This window comes from Mesocricetus auratus, unplaced genomic scaffold, assembly GCF_017639785.1.
Source record: "Mesocricetus auratus isolate SY011 unplaced genomic scaffold, BCM_Maur_2.0 Super-Scaffold_100676, whole genome shotgun sequence".
Lineage (NCBI taxonomy): Eukaryota > Metazoa > Chordata > Mammalia > Rodentia > Cricetidae > Mesocricetus > Mesocricetus auratus.
This window is the reverse complement of record NW_024429266.1, coordinates 144188803-144207961: the sequence shown is the minus strand read 5'-3', so window position 1 is coordinate 144207961 and position 19159 is coordinate 144188803. Positions and strand designations below refer to the sequence as shown.

General features: G+C 43.1%; 1 protein-coding gene and 1 pseudogene across 1 annotated transcript in view; both read right to left on the bottom strand.

Moving 5' to 3' along the window:
- Positions 1–2649, bottom strand: part of LOC101832649 (meiosis 1 associated protein) — a 67421-nt gene extending 64772 nt beyond the window's left edge. Inside the window, exon 1 of the mRNA XM_040738678.1 lies at positions 2352–2649. Within this exon, the coding sequence (XP_040594612.1) occupies positions 2352–2591 (240 nt within the window). The 5' untranslated portion in view covers positions 2592–2649. The remainder of the gene's footprint in view (positions 1–2351) is intronic.
- Positions 2650–5665: 3016 nt separating this feature from the next.
- On the bottom strand, positions 5666–14411 carry LOC101842887 (annotated as a pseudogene).
- Positions 14412–19159: the final 4748 nt, after the last annotated feature.

Here is a 19159-nt window from a genome sequence, read left to right as displayed (position 1 = left end):
AGTGAAGACCTTGGAGGAATGCTGCTTCCTGGATTGCTCAGCTACCTTACTGGCTTGCATAGTCCACCTGCCCAGGGATGGCGCTGCCCAAGGGAGGCTAGGCCCTCCTGAATCAGTTAGCTATCAAGAAAATGCTCCCACAGACATGTTCATATGCAAATCTGAGGGAGGTAATTCCTCAATTAAGGTTTGTTCCTCCCAGGTGTGTCAGTTGACAACCAAGATTAGTCGTTATAGGAGCCATTTGCCTTTTATTTTATTTTGAGTCAGGGTCTCACTGGGACCTGAGGCATGCTGACTGGGCTGTGCTAGAGCACCAGGAACCCTCCTGCTCCTGCCTCCCCTGGGCTGGGGTAACAATTACACTCCACACCCTTTTACTCAAGGCTCAGGATCAAGCTCAGGTCCCAGCTGAGCCAACAGATCCAGCTTTACATGTGGGTGCATATAATCAAACTCAGATCCTTGAACTTAGCTTGGGTCTCAAGCTTGTGCAGGCAAGCTCTTCAATTAATGAACTATCTCCACACCATCCTGTCACATGTTTCGTTTGTGTTATTCTAGGCAAGAGGGGTGCATCTGGTCCCTGATGCTTTGCCTGGACAGAACAATGACTTGCTTCTGATGAATGGAATGTAGAGGAAGTGGGAGGCAGAGGCAGGCAGATATCTGTGAGTTCAAGGACAACCTGGTCTACACAACTAGTTCCAGGACAGCCAGGCTACACAGAGAAATCCTGTCTCAAACAAACAAACAGTTTACACGGAAGGGCCTAACCCATTGGGGATGGTGCCATTCCCTGGCTTGTATAAGAAAGCAGTCTAAATAAGCCATAAGGAATAAAACAGAGAGCAGCACTCCTCCATGGCTGTCACTTCAGTTGCTGAGTTCCTGCCCTGACTTCCCTTCAGGATGGACTGCGATTCGAAAATGTAAGTCAAATAAACCTTTCCTCTCTGTGAACGAGAACTCCTGAGAAGAAGCTCTGTCTTCAGAGACTGACTGACTGATTAGAATTTCAGTATCATGCAGAGATTGGAATGTTGCAAGTCCAAAGGCTAGTTCTAGGCCTTTGGAACCCCTCCTTGGCCACCTGTGTCAGAATTAACATCTTATGACTAATAGATTAAGACCTTTAGTATCTATTAACTTAGCAGACCACTAGCTTCTACCAACTCAGACTAAGAATGTCATCAGGTAGCATCTCGGGCCTATAGTAAAGCTTCCCCCATTTCACGGTAACTGCCACTCTGATGTATCCAACAATGTATTTTAAGCTTGCCTTGATTTATGAATTTCTTGGACCTATAAAACGTCATAAAACTGCTTCCACATTGGAACATGGAATTTGGGGTAACCTAAATTTGTGCTTCCTTGCTATGACTACTCAAAATAGCTTAAGAATAAACTCTCTAATTCCTTTTCAGATGAGAGCTGTAGTTTTTACATCGACACCTCCAAGTTGTTTATGATCATGGTGTTTTATCACAGCCATAGAAAGTAAACATGAACAAATATGCATTAATTTTCATACTTTATAGTACCAAAAGAGATATTAATTCCCACTTTCGATGAGGAGAATGAGACATTAATCAAAAAATGGGTGGATTCTAGTTCCATTTTACACACATAATCAGCAACAAGTCTGTGAAATTCCTGCCTTTGGTTATCTTAAAGACATAATATATGGCCATTGAGATAGCAGCAAGTGTGACTCAAAGGAGACGTGTGGAATGCACACATCTTTCGCATTCCTGGGATTTTGAATTATATCCAAGAGAAAGGGAAGAGGTGAATTTTCTTTGAGGAGAGTAGATACTTGTGAGGGAGCTTTGTAAAGATAATGATGCCCACATTAGTCACTCCTAAAACCTGGAGGGAATTAGAGTTTCACCTGAGTGGAGCACAGGGCAAATAGTTTCTGTTTTGCAGTTAGGATTTTTTGAGCAAAGAAAATTAGGGCCTTGAGTTTTACCCCAGGACAAGCTTGGGAGAAAGGAAGTGACTGAATAACCAGATCTCTGTAGAGATTTACAAACTTCTCTAAGTGTTTACATTTCAAAGAGGGCAAAAAGATCTAGCTGTTTACATTTCAAAGAAATGCAGATGCTAAGATTTCTCCTCTCTCTCTGGAGAGGGATGGGGTGCAGCCTATTTCAACCCCCAAATTACCAACTCAGGGGCTTCCCCCTTGCAGCACACGCCCCATATACACAGGATGACTTCTGGTTCATGTGGGCTAACTGGAAACGAGGAACCCATGTGGTTTTTACTGTAACTGATAACAACTGTGAGCTCTGTTGTGGAAATCTCATTTGCTTTCAGAATACCATGAGTATAGATAGACTTACCACAAATGGGAGGATACACTCATGTTGGTTTTGTACTGTGTATAAGCTGAACAGAGACATGCGGCTGGGGCCCATCAAACTGCAGGCTATAGAGAAAAAGTTCTGTAGGGCCTCACAGAGGTTGGGGCAGATGTCGGCCCAGGAAGGCACAGCAATATGCACAATGAGAAGCCTCGGAGGTTGATGACTTATCTTCGTGGTAGGAGTGGTCCCTCTACTATTAGTTCTCCTTCGATTCATGGCAGTTAAACCAGTGTGGAACTGTAATCACCACTTGGATAACTGGTATTTTCTACAGCTAAAGGAAAAGAAAAAGAAACGACTGGCTTTCAGAAAACTAGATTAGGTACTTGAAGCAAAGAATATAAATTGAGGGGGGGAAGTCCAAAGAGGATTCATTCTGGGTACTAAATCAAACTTGTCAAGGTCATCCTGTATTAATAGCACCCAAGGGATCTCAATGTTTTACTTTAGTGTAGAGATGCTAAGTGGAAGTAATAAAGAATAAAGGAGTTACGCAAAAGTCAAGCTTCTTGTTTTTTCCTACAAGATTTTATGTTACCTAAGCTGGCCTAGAGTTCATTATGCTACTGATTATGTATGGTCTTACACTCCTGATCTTCCTGCTTTCACCTTCCATTTGCAGGGATTATAGATGAGCATCACTGTGCCTCAAGTCAAGTTTTGTTATTATTCATTATGCTACATTGTAATTTGTTTCTATGTCTGTTTTTCCTACCATATTGTAAGGTTTTCCACAGTGCCAGGTGTGGGATACTTCCATAGGAGTTGTTGGTCAGGGAGGTTCCCAAAAACAATAAAGGTTCTTGCTGTTTTCTTGGTTCCCCATTATAACTAGTTGATAAGCTGGTATTGCTGAAGGCACCACACACCTAGGATAAATGCTATGAAGAAATCAAGTTGGAGCTGAGCTAGAAGTTTTCTCCCTGATGGCTATCTCTCACAGTGCTGGAAGGTGCTATGAAGGCTGCTGGGGGCAGGAGGCATCAACAGTGCTATACAGCTGTGAACCTTAGGAACTATGATACTAACCTTCCTGGAAAGATGTGTTCATTGATGCACCTGGTCGAGAGCCCATAATTGTAGAGTTCATGGTCCCTAGTGGGGGAGCCTAACACGGCTGCTCAGCTACATTGACATACTATTAAACCACCTTCTAAACACTTATCTTTATACCTACAGAAAAAGGCTACTATCAGCTTTAAAAAATGAAGTCATTCCTGGCAGTGAACAGTGGTGAATATGAAGACCTTGATGATACTGAGAGAGAATAAAGGATGGATGTTTAAGGGTTCCATCCTAAATAAGACATCTATGTCATCCCCTTATGTCTCAGGGGACATTTTGGAAAAGGAGGTAGAAAGATTTAAGAGACAGAAGGTATGGAGGAGGGCAGCAAAATGCTATCCTCTAACTACATCATGACCTAACAATCAAAATCAAAGCAGCCACGCTACTGGCCCTCCTAATAGTTATGGAAGGGAGGGAGAGGGGCTCACAGAGTCCTACCACTTATCACTCATCTATTTGCAGCTATCAGATTCTGGGAGGTAGGGAGGCATAGATAGCATCCAGTTATATATGAACTGGGGATCACACAGATGACTCTAGTTGAACTCTGTGGGACACTAAACAAAACAAAAACTGGTAATGTGGGAAAGAGATTTCTAAGGAGGAAGGGGGATGGGAAGGGTTGGAAGAAAATAACAGAAGATGACAGGGTGGAAAGTAACCAGAATACATGTATGAAATTGTCAAAGAACAAATTTTGTTAATAAAAGAGAAAAGTAAGATTATTTTTCACTCATGAACTTAGATGTAAAAGTCCCCAAACAAGACAAAAATATTAAATCTAGGAACATGTAAAAAGAATAATGTATCATAGACTGGAGAGATGGCTCAGCAGTTAAGAACACTTGCTGCTCATCCGGAGGACCAGGTCCAGTTCCCAACACCTATATGGTAGCTCACAATTGTGTGTGATACCAGTCCCAGGGGATCTGACACCTCTTTAGGCCTTTTCAAGCACTAGACACTCAGGTGGTGCATAGACACACATGCAGGCATAACACTCATGCACATAACACTAAAAATAACAGATAGCCAAGTTGGGTTTATCTCAGAAGCATATTAGCTAGGAATGGTGGCTTACACACACCTTTAACCTCAACATTTAGGAGGGTGGGGTAGGAGAATTGCTTCCAGTTTGAGACCAGTCTGTTACAGAGTAAGAAAAACTAGTCTTGAAAAAGAGAAACCAGAGAGCCTAAGTTTAATATAATACCAGAATCATAATAATTTATCACACTGGAAGATTAAATGAGAAAATTATATGATCTTCTGTAGATGTACAAAAGCTTTTTGTTAAAATCCAATGTCCACATATGACAAAGTCCATTAATAACTTGATCTGATTAAAATATCTTAGTAAAAACTTAGAGCATTGGGTCATGGTGACTCATGCCTATAATCCTACCGGTTGTGAGGCTGAGGCAGGAAGATTGAGGCCAGTCTGGGCTTTATTGTATGCTTTAGGCCAGACTAATATAAACATTGACTCAATCTCAAAAACATGTCTAGAGTAACCTAGGCTAATGGCGTACACCTGCAATCATGAGGCAGAGGCAGGGGGATCATGTGTTTGGAACCAGTTTAGGATTTGCAGTGGGCTCTGTGTTAGTCTTCTGATACAGAGTGAGACCTTGCGTAATAAAAGCAACTAATACCAAACAAAAACCCTGGAGCAAACACCATTCTATATTTTTAGATGGAGGATTGAACCTAGGGCTCAAACACACACGGTAACTATAATGCCTTCTACCACTAAGTCACACCCTCAGCTACAAACCCATTCTTTTGTATGTATATGTACACACATGTTTTCATGCACATGTGTATGTGTGTGCATGTATTCAGGCCAGAAGATGATCTCTGGTGTTATTCTTCAGGAGTCACCTAATTTATTATTTGTAACAGGGTTTCAGATTGGGATCTTGGGGTTGATGATTAAGCTGGCCACCGAACCCCAAGAATCCATCTTTCTGCTTTCACGGTGCTGGGATTGCAAGTACATGCAATCATGTGTGCCTTTTTATGTGGTTACTGAGGACCCAAATTCAGGTGTGGCAGGCAGTTTACTGATTAAGCTATCTCTTTGGTCCCACAATCATTCTTTTTCTTTTCTTTTTTTAAGGTTTATTTTGGTTTTATGTGCATTGGTGCTCTTAACCAATCTCTCCGGCACCACAATCATTTTCTTTCAGGGGCTAAACAGTGGTCTTCATTGGCCACAGCTACTTGAGAATAATGAAGCAGGAGGAGTGGGTGGCACAGATACCAGGCTGGCCATTCTTCACCGACTTGCAGGTGATGAAGAACTCAACCAGGCAGTGGTTGATTGCTTCTGGTTTGATTTTCACCTGGTTGAAGGTCTTGCCATTGTACATGCCCACAGTGTTGCCTGTCATCTCCGGCAGAATGATCATGTCTCACAGGTGGGTCTTCACTAACTTGGGCTTCTCCATGGGTGGTGCCTCCTTCTTGATCTTTCTCAGGCTCTTGAGTAGTGAATGCTGCTTCAGCCACAGGCCATGGTTCAGGCACCACCTCTGTAGGGCGCTGTACAACTGCATCAGTTGCTCATAGGACCTGCCCAGTGGTTGATCCCTGTCCAGGCCACAGTAGGTGATCTTGCAAAAGGTCCGTCTCTTCTTCTCTACTTCAGTCAACTTGGTGGCTGCTCTGAAAAGGAAGCGTTGGCTGCATCTGCACAGTTAACCAATTATTCTTCATAGTAATGTGTTGATAGTTTTCTCCATAAGATGAAGAGTTTGCTACAATCATCCCCATCCAATACCATAGTAAAGGTGGCAACAAGGCAAGGCAAATAAATGAATAAAAAATGCTAGGTTTATGTGGTCCCAAATAGGCCATTTTACACATTTTCTGCAGAGATCTGGACCAGGAAATTAAGGGAATTTATTTTTATGTTTCCATGACAACTCAAAAGCTTTGACGTTGAAAAACACAACCGGAACTCACTTTTGCTCTCCGAGAACAGGTTGGGGTTGGAGTCCTAGGGCTGAGACAGAAGAGGCTAACTAAGGCTGAGTCTTCCTATAGCTTTGTTTCTAAACACTTTCACTACTCACGCCCGAGGCACATTTTCTAAAGTCTCGTGGACTCCACCCTGCTAGCTGCCCACAGCAAGAGAGGCGGAAACCAACTGCCCGGAAAAAAGTGAAAATTTAAATTTAATCTTATTATTATTATTGTGTTTGTGTATGGATGGTGTATGTATATGGGGTACATTTATGCTAAATCATACACAGAGCTCAGGGGAGACAACTTAGTGCAGTTGGTTCTCTTTACACATTATGTGCATTCTGGGGATTGAATTTGAGGCAAGTGCCTTTACCCACTGAACCATTTCACTAACTATGACTTAAAAACACTCTTGGAACTGGAAATCCAAATCAATGCCTAATGTATTTACAAGAAAGCTATAGTAGTATTTAATCTTTTAACTGTACTTTTAAATTAGTACAAGGCTTAGTAGCCTAAAACAGGAAGATTATCACAAGATTGAGGCCTTTCAAAGCTACAGTGTGAGACTCTGTCTCCACAACAAATGAAATAAATAAAATGAACAAATAAACTAGTATACAAGGCCAACTTCTAAATGGAATGCTCTGTTTGATGGTGACACATATATTGATAGAGAAAAAATGGGCATCAGAAGGCTTATTTACCACCCCTATATGTCTATTTTCCTTCATATATATTAAATTATCATTTTATTCTATCTATCTGTCTGTCTGTCTATCTATCGATCATCTGTCATCTATCTGTCTGAGGCAAGGTCTCATTTTGTAGTCCAGGCTAGGCTGGAACTTGTTATATAGCCTAGGTTGACCTTAAGCTCACATTGTTTCTCCCACTTGTTATGTAGCCTAGGCTGACCTTAAACTCACATTGTTTCTCCCACTTCAGCCTCCCAAATGTTGGGATTACGGAGGTGAGCTACCATGACCAACTTGAAAACATCATTTTAGATATAGACAGTTTGCACTTGTCATATTTCCACTACATACCAATTTCAGCTACTATAGGGCTGGTAATTAACACTAGTCCATGAAAGCAATTCAGATTTCAGGTTGTTGTGGGAAACTAATTAAATAATTACATAAGCCATTATGGAAATAACAGATGTATTATCAATTGTGATGATCAGCGAGCAATTATATAAATCCTTTTAAAATCTCTCAGTGAATGGTCACTGAAGAGTCCAGACAGCAAAGTAAGTTACTGTGTTGCTTCCTTTTGTCCTTGTGACTACTCTATGTGGCATTTTTACAGGAAATTGGTTATGACAAAAAGGATGCAGACATCCCAGAGGAAAGTGCCCCTAGCCAAAGCAAAGTCATTAAAAGAACTCTCAGGAAAATGTTCAAACAGATCCAAACTTAGGAGTCTAACAATTTTCCGAGACATAGAAAAAAGTGTGATCTATCATAAATTATTCTGTGAGAAGAAAGAAAGCACTGAGGTTTTGTTTAAAAACAGTTTTGTTTGTTGTTATTGTTGAGACAGATCACACTCTATAGCCCAGGTTGGCACTGAACCCTTGTCCTCCTAATACCTTTGAAGTACTGAGATTACAGAAATATGTCATCACACCCAATGCCCAGAAGATAGTCCTCCCCTTTGAAGTACAAACAAAACATTTTCAATGTTACTGGTGTTTTAAATTATATCATGAGAAATATTAACTCTACATTCTCCTAAATACTTCACAGGAAGAGAACCTTCAGTGTTTTCCCACTGATGAGGATAACTTTGTGTTTCAGGTTGTACAATTTTTTTAGGTCAGCAGGAAATCATTCTAATAAAAATTTTGTATATCTTCTCACACATCTATCTTGCTTTGTATTAGGAAATGGATTGTGATTCATTTCACTGCAAGTAAAGTATTACAAAGTATTTATAGGAAAGTATTACAAATAGACATAAAGTCAAGATGTAATAAGGTGGGGGAGATGACTCAGTGGGCCAAGTGCTTGCTGAACAAGCCTGAAGCTGGAGTTTGGATCCCTGAAACCCACCTAAACCCAGACATAGCACTCCTGCTAGCCCACTTCTGCCTTAACATAGGAAGCAGAGACAGGAGAATCCCCAGAAGCCTTTGAGCCAGCATGCTTGGCATATGTGCTACGGACAACAAAAAGAAACCCTATTTCACACATGATGGAAAGCAAGAACCAACATCGGGGGTAGTTCTATGATCTTCATACTCAAGGGGTGTGTTTGCACACAAATGAACATGTATACACATATATCATGCACATAAACACGCATCATACACACAAAGAACAATAAAAAGACAAAGATGAAATAAACTTCTTTCTCAGAAATCTTAAGTGCTCATAACATACACAAGTCATGCCCATGGCATACAAGAGCAGCTTAAGTTTCTTCTGATTACAAATTTTCAAAGAAATGGAGACAAAATGGGATGGAAATGATGGTGTGAAAGGGAATGTGTGCTACCAGTGATGCTAACCAGTCTATTCTGAATGGAATACCCTTCCCGTGCAGTAAGTCTAAGAGTGAGCTTTAAGATATTCCTTGAACTGAAATCAGAAGATGGCCTGGAAGTATGGTAGTTTGAATGTAATTGGCTCCCATACTCTCATAGGGAGTGGCACTATTAGGAGGCATGGCTTTGTTGGAGTGGGTATGGCCTTGTTTGAGGAACTGTGGCAAGGTTGGGGCGGGCTTTGAGGTTTCCTATGCTCAGGATACTGCCTAGTGTGTTAGTTGACTTCCTGTTGCCTGTGAGATATAACTTTCAGCTCCAGCACCAAGTCTGCCTTCACACCACCATGCTCCCCGTCATGATGATAGTGGACAGAACCTCTGAAACTGTAAGCAAGCCACCCCTTCCTTTAGAAGAGTCACCATGAAAGGTTCAGGTATTACTCTAGCCTGCCCTGTTACCTGGCAGGATGCACTCAGGCAACACTCTGGCCAGCCCAGAGTTCCGTGAGAACCACGCAGGTGCAAAGGACCCCTTTAAAGGACTGACCCCTGCCTGCTTACGTTCTCTTGCTCTTGCTCTCTTGCCCTCTTACACACTTACTCTCATCTTACTCTGTCTCTCTGTCTCTCTCATCTTCTCTCTCTCTCTCTTCTCTCTCTCTCTCTCTCTCTCTCTCTCTCTCTCTCTCTCTCTCTGTTCTGCACGGGTTGGTTACCTCTCACCCCCCTTTTCCCTCCCCATCCACCAATAAACTCCACGTAGGATCGTTGAGTCGTGGTTTGTGTCTCCTTACTGGATAAACCTAAACATTTTAACAACAGTGGTTATGGTGTCTCTTCACAGCAATGAAAACCCTAAGGCAATGTAGAAGTATCTCTTTCCCTGAGTGCACTAAAATCCTCTTGTACCATGAACCACTGTGGTTGCACAGTATTTTAGATCTCACAGTGACCTGCAATTAGAAGGCTAGGCTTTAAATGAAGTGAATCTCCTCAAACATATCAAATAACAATCCTAAGTCTTTGGACACACTACCTAACAGGACTGACTTTAGTTTTTGACCCCATGAACTCTCCTTTTACTAGGAACACCTGCTAAATTTTTTTTTCTCTGTGTAATGTGGCTAAACCTAGCACTGGGCCTTGAACCACCCCAAATAAAGTTACTTTAGTACTAAAATCCTTTCAGTGTGTTTCAACTGTGCTTGGAACAAAATCCAAAACTCTTCATCCTTGCCTCAAAATTTTGTCAGTGTGTTTTCCTGGATCTCCATCCCTGGACCCGGCTCAGCTCTTGCAGATCTGCCCACTCCCCAGGTTTCTTTAATCATAGATATATTCAGATTCCAGTTGGGCTCTTTGAGTACTTTCTTTCCCGGCATTCTCTCACAAAAGATTAGGGTCCCTTTACATGCCCTTCTTAAAGTACCTGTGCTGTGCATTTATACCCTTAGGACACTCACTGTGCAGTAAACGATCCAACTGCTCTCCCTTGAGCAGAGCTCCATTAAAGTTTCGTGTGTGTGTGTGTGTGTGTGTGTGTGTGTGTGTGTGTGTGTGTGTGTTGTGGGGAGGGTGTCACCCTTGGAGGAACACTAGCCTAGCATGTGCAAGGTCCTGGATTTCAGATTTCACCCTAGTACCCAAACCAAACCATGGACCCTATCCTCCATTAAAAAAAAATTAAATTAATAGATTTTCAAGAGTCTTAAAAAGTCAGTTTCCCTTGGAGAGGGGAGCAAAAAAAAAACCAAAAAAACAAAAACCAAAACCAAAACAAACAAAAAACAAAGTTTCTTTGACCTTCGGAGCTCATTGTTTGCTTCTTCTTCTTTTTTTTTTTTTTTTTTTTTGGTTTTAAGAGACAGGGTTTCTCTGTATTGTTTTGGAGGCTGTCGGTCCAGCCCGGCCTCGAACTCACAGAGATCCGCCTGCCTCTTGAGTGCTGGGATTAAAGGGGTGCGCCACCACCACCCGGCTCATTGTTTGCTTCTTACTGAAAAAGTTAGACCACGCTTGGCGACTCACTGGGGGCGGGGGGAGGGGACGGGAAGGGGAACGACAAACACTGGACACCCTGACACAAGACACACAGACGAGAGAGAGAGAGAGAGAGAGAGAGAGAGAGAGAGAGAGAGAGAGAGAGAGAGAGAGAGAGAGAGAGAGAGAGAGAGAGAGAGAGAGAGAGAGAGAGAGAGAGAGAGAGAGAGAGAGAGAGAGAGAGAGAGAGAGAGAGAGAGAGAGAGAGAGAGAGAGAGAGAGAGAGAGAGAGAGAGAGAGAGAGAGAGAGAGAGAGAGAGAGAGAGAGAGAGAGAGAGAGAGAGAGAGAGAGAGAGAGAGAGAGAGAGAGAGAGAGAGAGAGAGAGAGAGAGAGAGAGAGAGAGAGAGAGAGAGAGAGAGAGAGAGAGAGAGAGAGAGAGAGAGAGAGAGAGAGAGAGAGAGAGAGAGAGAGAGAGAGAGAGAGAGAGAGAGAGAGAGAGAGAGAGAGAGAGAGAGAGAGAGAGAGAGAGAGAGAGAGAGAGAGAGAGAGAGAGAGAGAGAGAGAGAGAGAGAGAGAGAGAGAGAGAGAGAGAGAGAGAGAGAGAGAGAGAGAGAGAGAGAGAGAGAGAGAGAGAGAGAGAGAGAGAGAGAGAGAGAGAGAGAGAGAGAGAGAGAGAGAGAGAGAGAGAGAGAGAGAGAGAGAGAGAGAGAGAGAGAGAGAGAGAGAGAGAGAGAGAGAGAGAGAGAGAGAGAGAGAGAGAGAGAGACAGTCCTCAAGTGAAAACCTCAGACACCCGGGAGAACTCTCAGGCACCGCCCCTCAGTCAGTCCCCTCAGCGGTCTCCTCAGGCATCTCCTTCTCAGGCACCAACCTTCAGGTATCTCAGGCTCCGCTCCCTCCAGAGTCCACCTCAGATGCCTCCCCTTGGACACCCCCCTCTTCCGCCCAATCCCCTCCCCATTAAACCAAAGCATAGCTCTAGCGTCTACAGAACTGTAGCCTTTGACCTTAAGTGTCCACGAGATTTTAGTCGCTCGCTCACTTATAACTTATTTACTTAGCAGGTTCCTCTTCAGATACCTCAGAGGTGTCTCTCCCTGGGGCAACCCGTCAGACCCCAGTTCAGGCAACTCCCTCAGGCGAATCTTTTCTCCCTCAGGCTGCAGGGAGTCCCCTCTTGGGCACCTGTTCTCTGGAGCCCCTCTTTAGGTAGCACCTTCAGCTCCAATGCCTCCTCCCACCTCAAGTTCCCCTACTCAGACGTTCCCTCAGACACACTCGCCTCAAGCTCTGGCTCCTCCCCTACAGGAACGACCTCTCCACTGCCGACTGACTGTGAGACTTCGGCACCGCCTCCGCAGCTCCTCTTCCCTCAGGGACTCCTCTTCTGAGCTCCTCCCCCCTAGAGGACCGCCCCTTCCCTGATGCGCCTCCCTCCGAGGCTCCTCCCACCTCCGAGGCTCCTCCCTCCGAGGCTCCTCCCACTGAGGCTCCTTCCCTCAGGGACTCCTCTTCTGAGCTCCTCCCCTAGGGACCGCCCCTTCCCTGATGCTCCTCCCTCCGAGGCTCCTCCCACTGAGGCTCCTTCCCTCTGGGGCTTCCCTCAGGCTCCTCCAGTTCAGAGACCCGCTATGGTCCCTGAATGTGAGCCATCCGGACATCTCATTGCAGATGGTATGGTTACCCCGAACCCCAACCCCCGACTTCCGGGACCACTCAGCTTCATTCACCTTGGTACCGTTGCTCAAGTTCCGCAATGTCTTCTATGGTCCATGAGCAGTTCAGGAAAACTGGGTGAAGTTGGACAGCTTTCTCTCGGCTGTCCTCTCCCTAGTAAAGACAGGCACGACTCCCTCCTATGTTCTTGCCTTTAGCCTTTCGTGTCCACAGCGTCACTTGGCCAACTATTTTTGTTCCGTAAGCCCCGATGGTGAGCTCGGGGTAGCGTGCAGGGTACGGTGCAATCACAGGATTGGGGTGCAGAAGAACGCGAACGATGGCCGTCGTGCCCTCTGGCGAAAGAAAGCTGCCTTTTGTTTGTCACTGGCTCTGCTGTTGTTTGGTTTTAGCTGGGATTACCTGTTTGTCACTGGCTCTGCTGTTGTTTGGTTTTAGCTGGGCACATGCCGCCGCACCTGAATCAGTGGCATTTGTTAATGTACTCCTCAACCTATCTTAAGTTGGGTTGTAGACATACTGGAATTATTTTTATTTCTCTTATCTTTTATGTATGTGTTTGTGAAATAGCTAAGGGAAAAACCCCAGAAATTCTAGCTGGAAGGCTGAAGTAGGAAGAGTTTAATGAGTTAAAGGTGACAGAGTTAAGAGTCAGTCTTTAAACAGTCTTTTTTTTTTTCAGGTGAAAATAAAAGATGGCCTCACTGCTTCATTTCTTTAGTTTTGCCTTTTTAAGGAGATTTATTTAGCTTTATTTTATGTATTGAGTGTTTTGCCTGCATGTATGTCAGTGCACTGTGTGCGCAGTGCCTGAGGTGGCCAGGAGAGGGCGTTGGATCCTCTGCACCTGGACTTCCAGATGGTTCTTGGCCACAGCATGGGTGCTATAAAGAAACCCAGGGCCTCTGTAACAAGTGCTCTAACTACTGAGCCACCTCTCTAACCCCTGTTTTTACTTCTATGTACTGCGGACTGGCCTTGAACTCATGTTACTCAGGCAATCCTCCTGCCTCAAACTTCCTGACTATTTTGATTACAAGTGTGAGCTACACTGCCTGGCTTAAAACATCAATTCCTTTCCTTTTCTTCCTCTCTTCTCCTCTCCCCTCTCTCTTTTCCTCTTTTCTCTCCTTTCCTTCTTCCTTTCTCTCCTTCCTTCTTCCCCTCCTCTCCTACTCTCCCTCTCCTCTTTCCTCCCAAGATCTCATCCACTGGCTATAGCCCCTTGCCCTAACTCGAGTCTTTAAGCTTTTAGAAATTAATTTTAGAATTATCAGTTACAGCACAAACTAAAGTGAAAATAATCAAAATAGAGAACAGCCTAAAAATAACAATGCATTACATGGTGGTGGTGGCACATGCCTTTAACCCCAGCACTTGGGAGGTAGAGTGTGGCTGTATCTCTGAGTTTGAGGCCAATCTGGTCTACAGAGTGAGTTCCATCCAGGTCAGCCTGTCTTGGGGGAAAAAGAAGAAGAAGAAGAAGAAGAAGAAGAAGAAGAAGAAGAAGAAGAAGAAGAAGAAGAACCCCACCAAAACAAAAAACTGAACAAACAAACAAAAAACCCAAAAAAAAAGCAACAACAAAAAACAACCAAACCAAACCAAAATAAAAAACCCTCACCCCTCACCAAAACCCAATATCCACTTATAGAATACAATATAGATCTTAAGAATCTGGATTTTTTTAAAGGGGGAATTTTCAGGGGGACGTGTTAAAATGGGATTGATCAAGGTGAAGTGGAAATACAGGAAGTGGAGGGCAATCTCTACATGAGCAGAATTGTTCTTTAGTCAGAACAGCCGATTCCACACCACACCAACCAACCCTGATCTGACATGATGGGACATTTTTTGGGTCTGGAATTTGATTTCATCCTATTTAATAGTCTCTAACTACACCATGGTGATGTAAGACCCTCAGTCAGAAAGGAAAGACTTTACTATCTGTGGCCCAGCAAAGAATCATCAGATTGCTTTTAGGGATTCCTTTGGCCCTCAAGTCCCACGGGGGTCATACACTATGGAACAGATGACTTTGTGTGCCATGGGCTTGAATGACTCTCCCTATATTGTGTGTGTACATGTATATATAATATATTATCTATAATTAATATTTATGTGTATATATGAATACATGTAACTGTAAAGGTCTAAAGTTTGCACTAAGAAGTATGAACTTAATTTCATATAGTATTCAGGATTGCTGACAGTTTTGATAAGAATGACACTGCAGAAATATGAATTCACAGTATCTGGAAAGTAAACGTGAAACTCTAAGTATCTCAATCCAATAGAACCTTCTTTGATAATAGAAATGGTCTATATCTTGAGCATCTAACACAATAACTCTAAATGAGAACAATTCTGAAGAGCAGTGTTAATAAATGGCAGCTGGACAAATGGCAGGGATTGATAAATTGTACATTTATTCACCCATTCAAAAATAGGAATGTTGGCTGGGTGGTAGTGGTACCTGCCTTTAATCCCAGGACTCAGGAGGCAGAGGCAGGTGGATCTCTATGAGTTTGAGGCCAGTCTGGTCTACACAGTGAGTGCCAGGACAGGCTCCAAAGTTACAGAGAAACCCTATCTCAAAAAACAAAAGAAACAAAAAAATAGGAATGTTTACTTTATGCAAGTTCTGTGCTAGATATGAAGGGTATGGCAACAACAAAAAACATAACTCTTACTACAAGGTTTCTATGCTAGTGGGGGGGGGAGTCACCCAATGAATAAACAGGTGAAAACATGGCATATGAGATGTTCGCAAGAAAGTTAATCAATGCAATGAGTATCACCTTATACCTGCATGCTGCCATGCTCCACCCCAGAATGACAGTGGACTAAGCCTCTGAAACTGTAAACAAGCCCCCACCCCCAGTTAAATGCTTTCTTTTGTAAGAGTTGCCTTGGCCATGGTGTCTCACCACAGTAAAAGAACAGCGACTAAAACAAAAGCAAAAGCTTATTTTCCCCCAATTTTAAAGTGTTTGCTTACTTTTGGGTAGTAACAGCATGGAGTAACATTAGTAACATCATGAAGAAACATTAGTAACACCATGAAGGAAGCAAATGAGATGAATGGCCAAGGACTGAAGACATAACCCAGACCTCAAAAGATGTAGAGGCTTACATTAGGCAATGAGACCTGGGGAGAAAGGAAAAGATTAGTAAAGGAAACTTGAAGGAGGAGTACAGGGTAAACAGCTAAAAGGAGGAGAGATTCACGGTGTAAAGAAGAAATTTCCCCCAGCTCCGTGCATATACTTCAAAATGTCAGAAGCATCCATGGTCATAAGCCTGGTAATTTATTTGGATGTGTTTGTACAGGTAAAGAATTCATGATGACAGGTGGCATAATTGAAGGGTGCTTTTTACTCACTCAACCCCAGAAGAGAGAAATAAATGCACCAAGTATTACTACTCAACTCCTGAATTCACAAAGATCATCTCCCTCTCTTTTTTAAATTCTTATTATCTATTTTTAGATTTAGTTTATTTTGTCTGTATGAATGTTTTACCTGCATGTATGATGTGCAGCACATGTGTGCCTGGTGCCTGAGGAAGCGGTGAACCTTCACATGGGTGCTGGAAATCAAACTAGGTCCTTTGCAAGAACAACAAGTGCTCCTAGCCACTGAGCCAAGTCTCCAGCCCCACAAATGTCATGTTGTAGAACTGGGTCGATTGAAGTTTTGATCACAGAAAAGAAATGAGGCTGCTGGAAGAAATTTGTAACAAACCACAACTGTCTTCCAACATGAAATGTGCACCGAATAGAAACGTGACCAAGACTAGAGAGTAGGTTAGGATTTGTTCAAGAACTCTTCCCAGAAAGCAAACACTTATTAACACAGAGGCTCCTTAGGAGACAGAACAGCATATGATGACCTGAGTCAGTCTTCAGCTTGAGTTAATAAAAATAAAGCAAGTCCTCATTGCTCACAAACAACATGAGATGCCATCCCAGACTTCCATTCTACAAGTGACTAAAGGTTGCTTACTCATCATTCCCACTCGGTTGTTAACATGTATCAACACTAACATACCAAAACTGATCAGTGCATTTCTGGATGGCCAAGTACGTTATCCAGTCACTGTGAGATGTACTGTTGGTCTGTAAAATACCTACTGTGTGTACATCACAAGTAGAATAAAACCCTGCAATTTTATAATGAGCAGCAGTGGTGCTTCCAGCTGGCCCTGACTTCAGCTGTTATTCTTGATTTATACTTATATTAGTCACTCTTTGCAGTTGTGATAAAATACTGTGACCGAAAGTGACTTATGGACTTATGGAAGAGTTTATTGGCTTTTGTTTCCAAAGGGAGGATCTATAATGGTGGGGGAGGCAGAGTAGCAGGTAGTTGGAACAGGAAGCTGAGAAGTCACATCCTCAACTACATCCAGGAAGCAGAGAGGACAAAACGGAGTGAGGTTATAAACTCCCAAAGCCCAACCCTAGTGACATACTTCCTCCAGCAAGGAAGCGCCTCCCACAGCTTCAATAACCCCCCCAAACAGTGCCACAAACTGGGGACAAAATGTTCAAATACATGAGCCTATGGGGGACAGTTCTCATTTAAACCACCATAATAATTATGTAATTCTTAATAATTATTGATAATTAGATAATGTCACAAATTTGTTGTGAGTTATTTGGTTAACCCTTAGTAAGTTGGCAGATGTTTACATCCATATTATTTGAAACCTAAGTTCTCTCTCTCTGTGTACGTGTGAGCAAATGGCATAGGTATGTGATAGCAGAGGCCAGAAGAAATGTGGAATCTCTTGGAGCTAGAGTTACAGGCAGTTGTGAACTGCTTAACATGGGTTCTGGGAACCAAGTCCTTTGGAAAAGCAGCAAATTTTCTTAACCACTGAGCCATTTCTCAAGCCCACCAGGTTCTCTCTTAACTAGACCATAGTCTATAGTTATTATGGTTCAAGTGGGATTTTTAAAGTAAGATTTTTATAGCTTTATTGAGAAAGTAAGTATAGTGAAGTCTGTTCATAATTGTATGCCATTTAAGTAACTCACAATAATATCATGTCAAGCTAAATGTATCAAAATTGCTGCATTTTTTTGGTCATTATCCGTAAGTTCTCATTTTCAATGTGGAAGCGATGGTTAGTAAAGGGCTTGTAGACATACCTAAGTGGGCAGGTTTAAAAAGCTAAAAACTGCTGGTGTGTGCGAAGCCCATAAGCTCTACCTTGAAGACGTCAAATCCCAATACAGTTTCCTCATAGAGTAACATGGGGATGCTAATTTTTGTTTCAGGTCTCCCTCCTGGGATCCCCAGGAGATGGAATGAAATCAAACATATAAAACACATGATAAGTAGAAGTTCCCTCTGGAACAGGAGGAAGTTACATTATATCTCAAAGTCCTGCCCCAAAACACAGCAACTGCTCCTTAAAAGCTGCCTGGGAAGGAGGTAGTATTACCTGCAGAGCAGGGCTGTGGGGCCTCCTCAGGCCCCATCCATTGGCTGCACCTCTGTGGATTTTTCCTCTCAACTACACAGTGGTCACTCTTGTCTCTGGTCAACACATTTTCTGGTCACCGTAGCTCATACTTAAGGACTAAGACTTTTAATTTTATTTCATGTGTGTGTAGGTAGGTGTTGTGTCTGCTTGTATGTCTGTGTATCCTGTACACGCAGTGCTTATGGAGGCCAGAAGAGGGAGCATGACATCCCCTGCACGGGAGTTACAGATGGTTGTGAACCACCACGTGGGTGCTGGGAACCAAACCCAGACCATCTGCAAGAGCAGCAAGAGCTCTTAACTGCTGAGCCGTCTTTCCAGCTCGATTTTGCAGTGTGACGGTTAATAATGTCTACTTGAACCACTCTGAGACAAACCTCCGGGCATTTCTGTGAGGGAGTTACTAGATTTGGTTGAGGTAGGAAGACCCACCCTGATTAAGGGTGGCACCATTTCCTGGGAATGAAAAATGTGAGCAGCCTCCTTGCTTTTTTGCCACCATTATAGTGAATTATATCCCCCAACTGTGACCCAAAACAAACCCTTCCTCAAGTTGGAACTTAGCGAAGAGAAAAGTAACTAATATACTCCTATATATTTATTTATGTATAATGTATGCTCCATTTTAATCTATTTATTTTGTGTCCACGTGAGGGCACTAGTACCGTGGCACACATATGGATGTCAGAGGACAACCCGAACGAGTGGGTTCTCTACTTTCCATGTTGTGAGGTCCCTAGGGCGGGGACGAGGGTGAAATCAAAGTCAGACTTCAAGTGTAGCAGCAGGCGCTTTTACCCACTGAGCCGTCTTTCCTGCCCTTATAAACATATCTTTGTGTGTGCAGGGAGCAAAGAAATAATTCTGAAAAATTCGGTGCGTGCTCCCCTTTACCCACATATTTTCCATAGTCTTACATACATATCCCTAGTAGTACAGTTATGGATATTTGGGGATTTGGAGCGACTGCAACAAACTCACGGGTGACTCCAGGCCTAGGTAGGGACACCCTCATTCTTCCGAGGAAGAATCTCACACCTGCACCTGATCTAGCTCCGCCTCCACCTGGGTTGGGCCTCTCTTCCTCATCCCT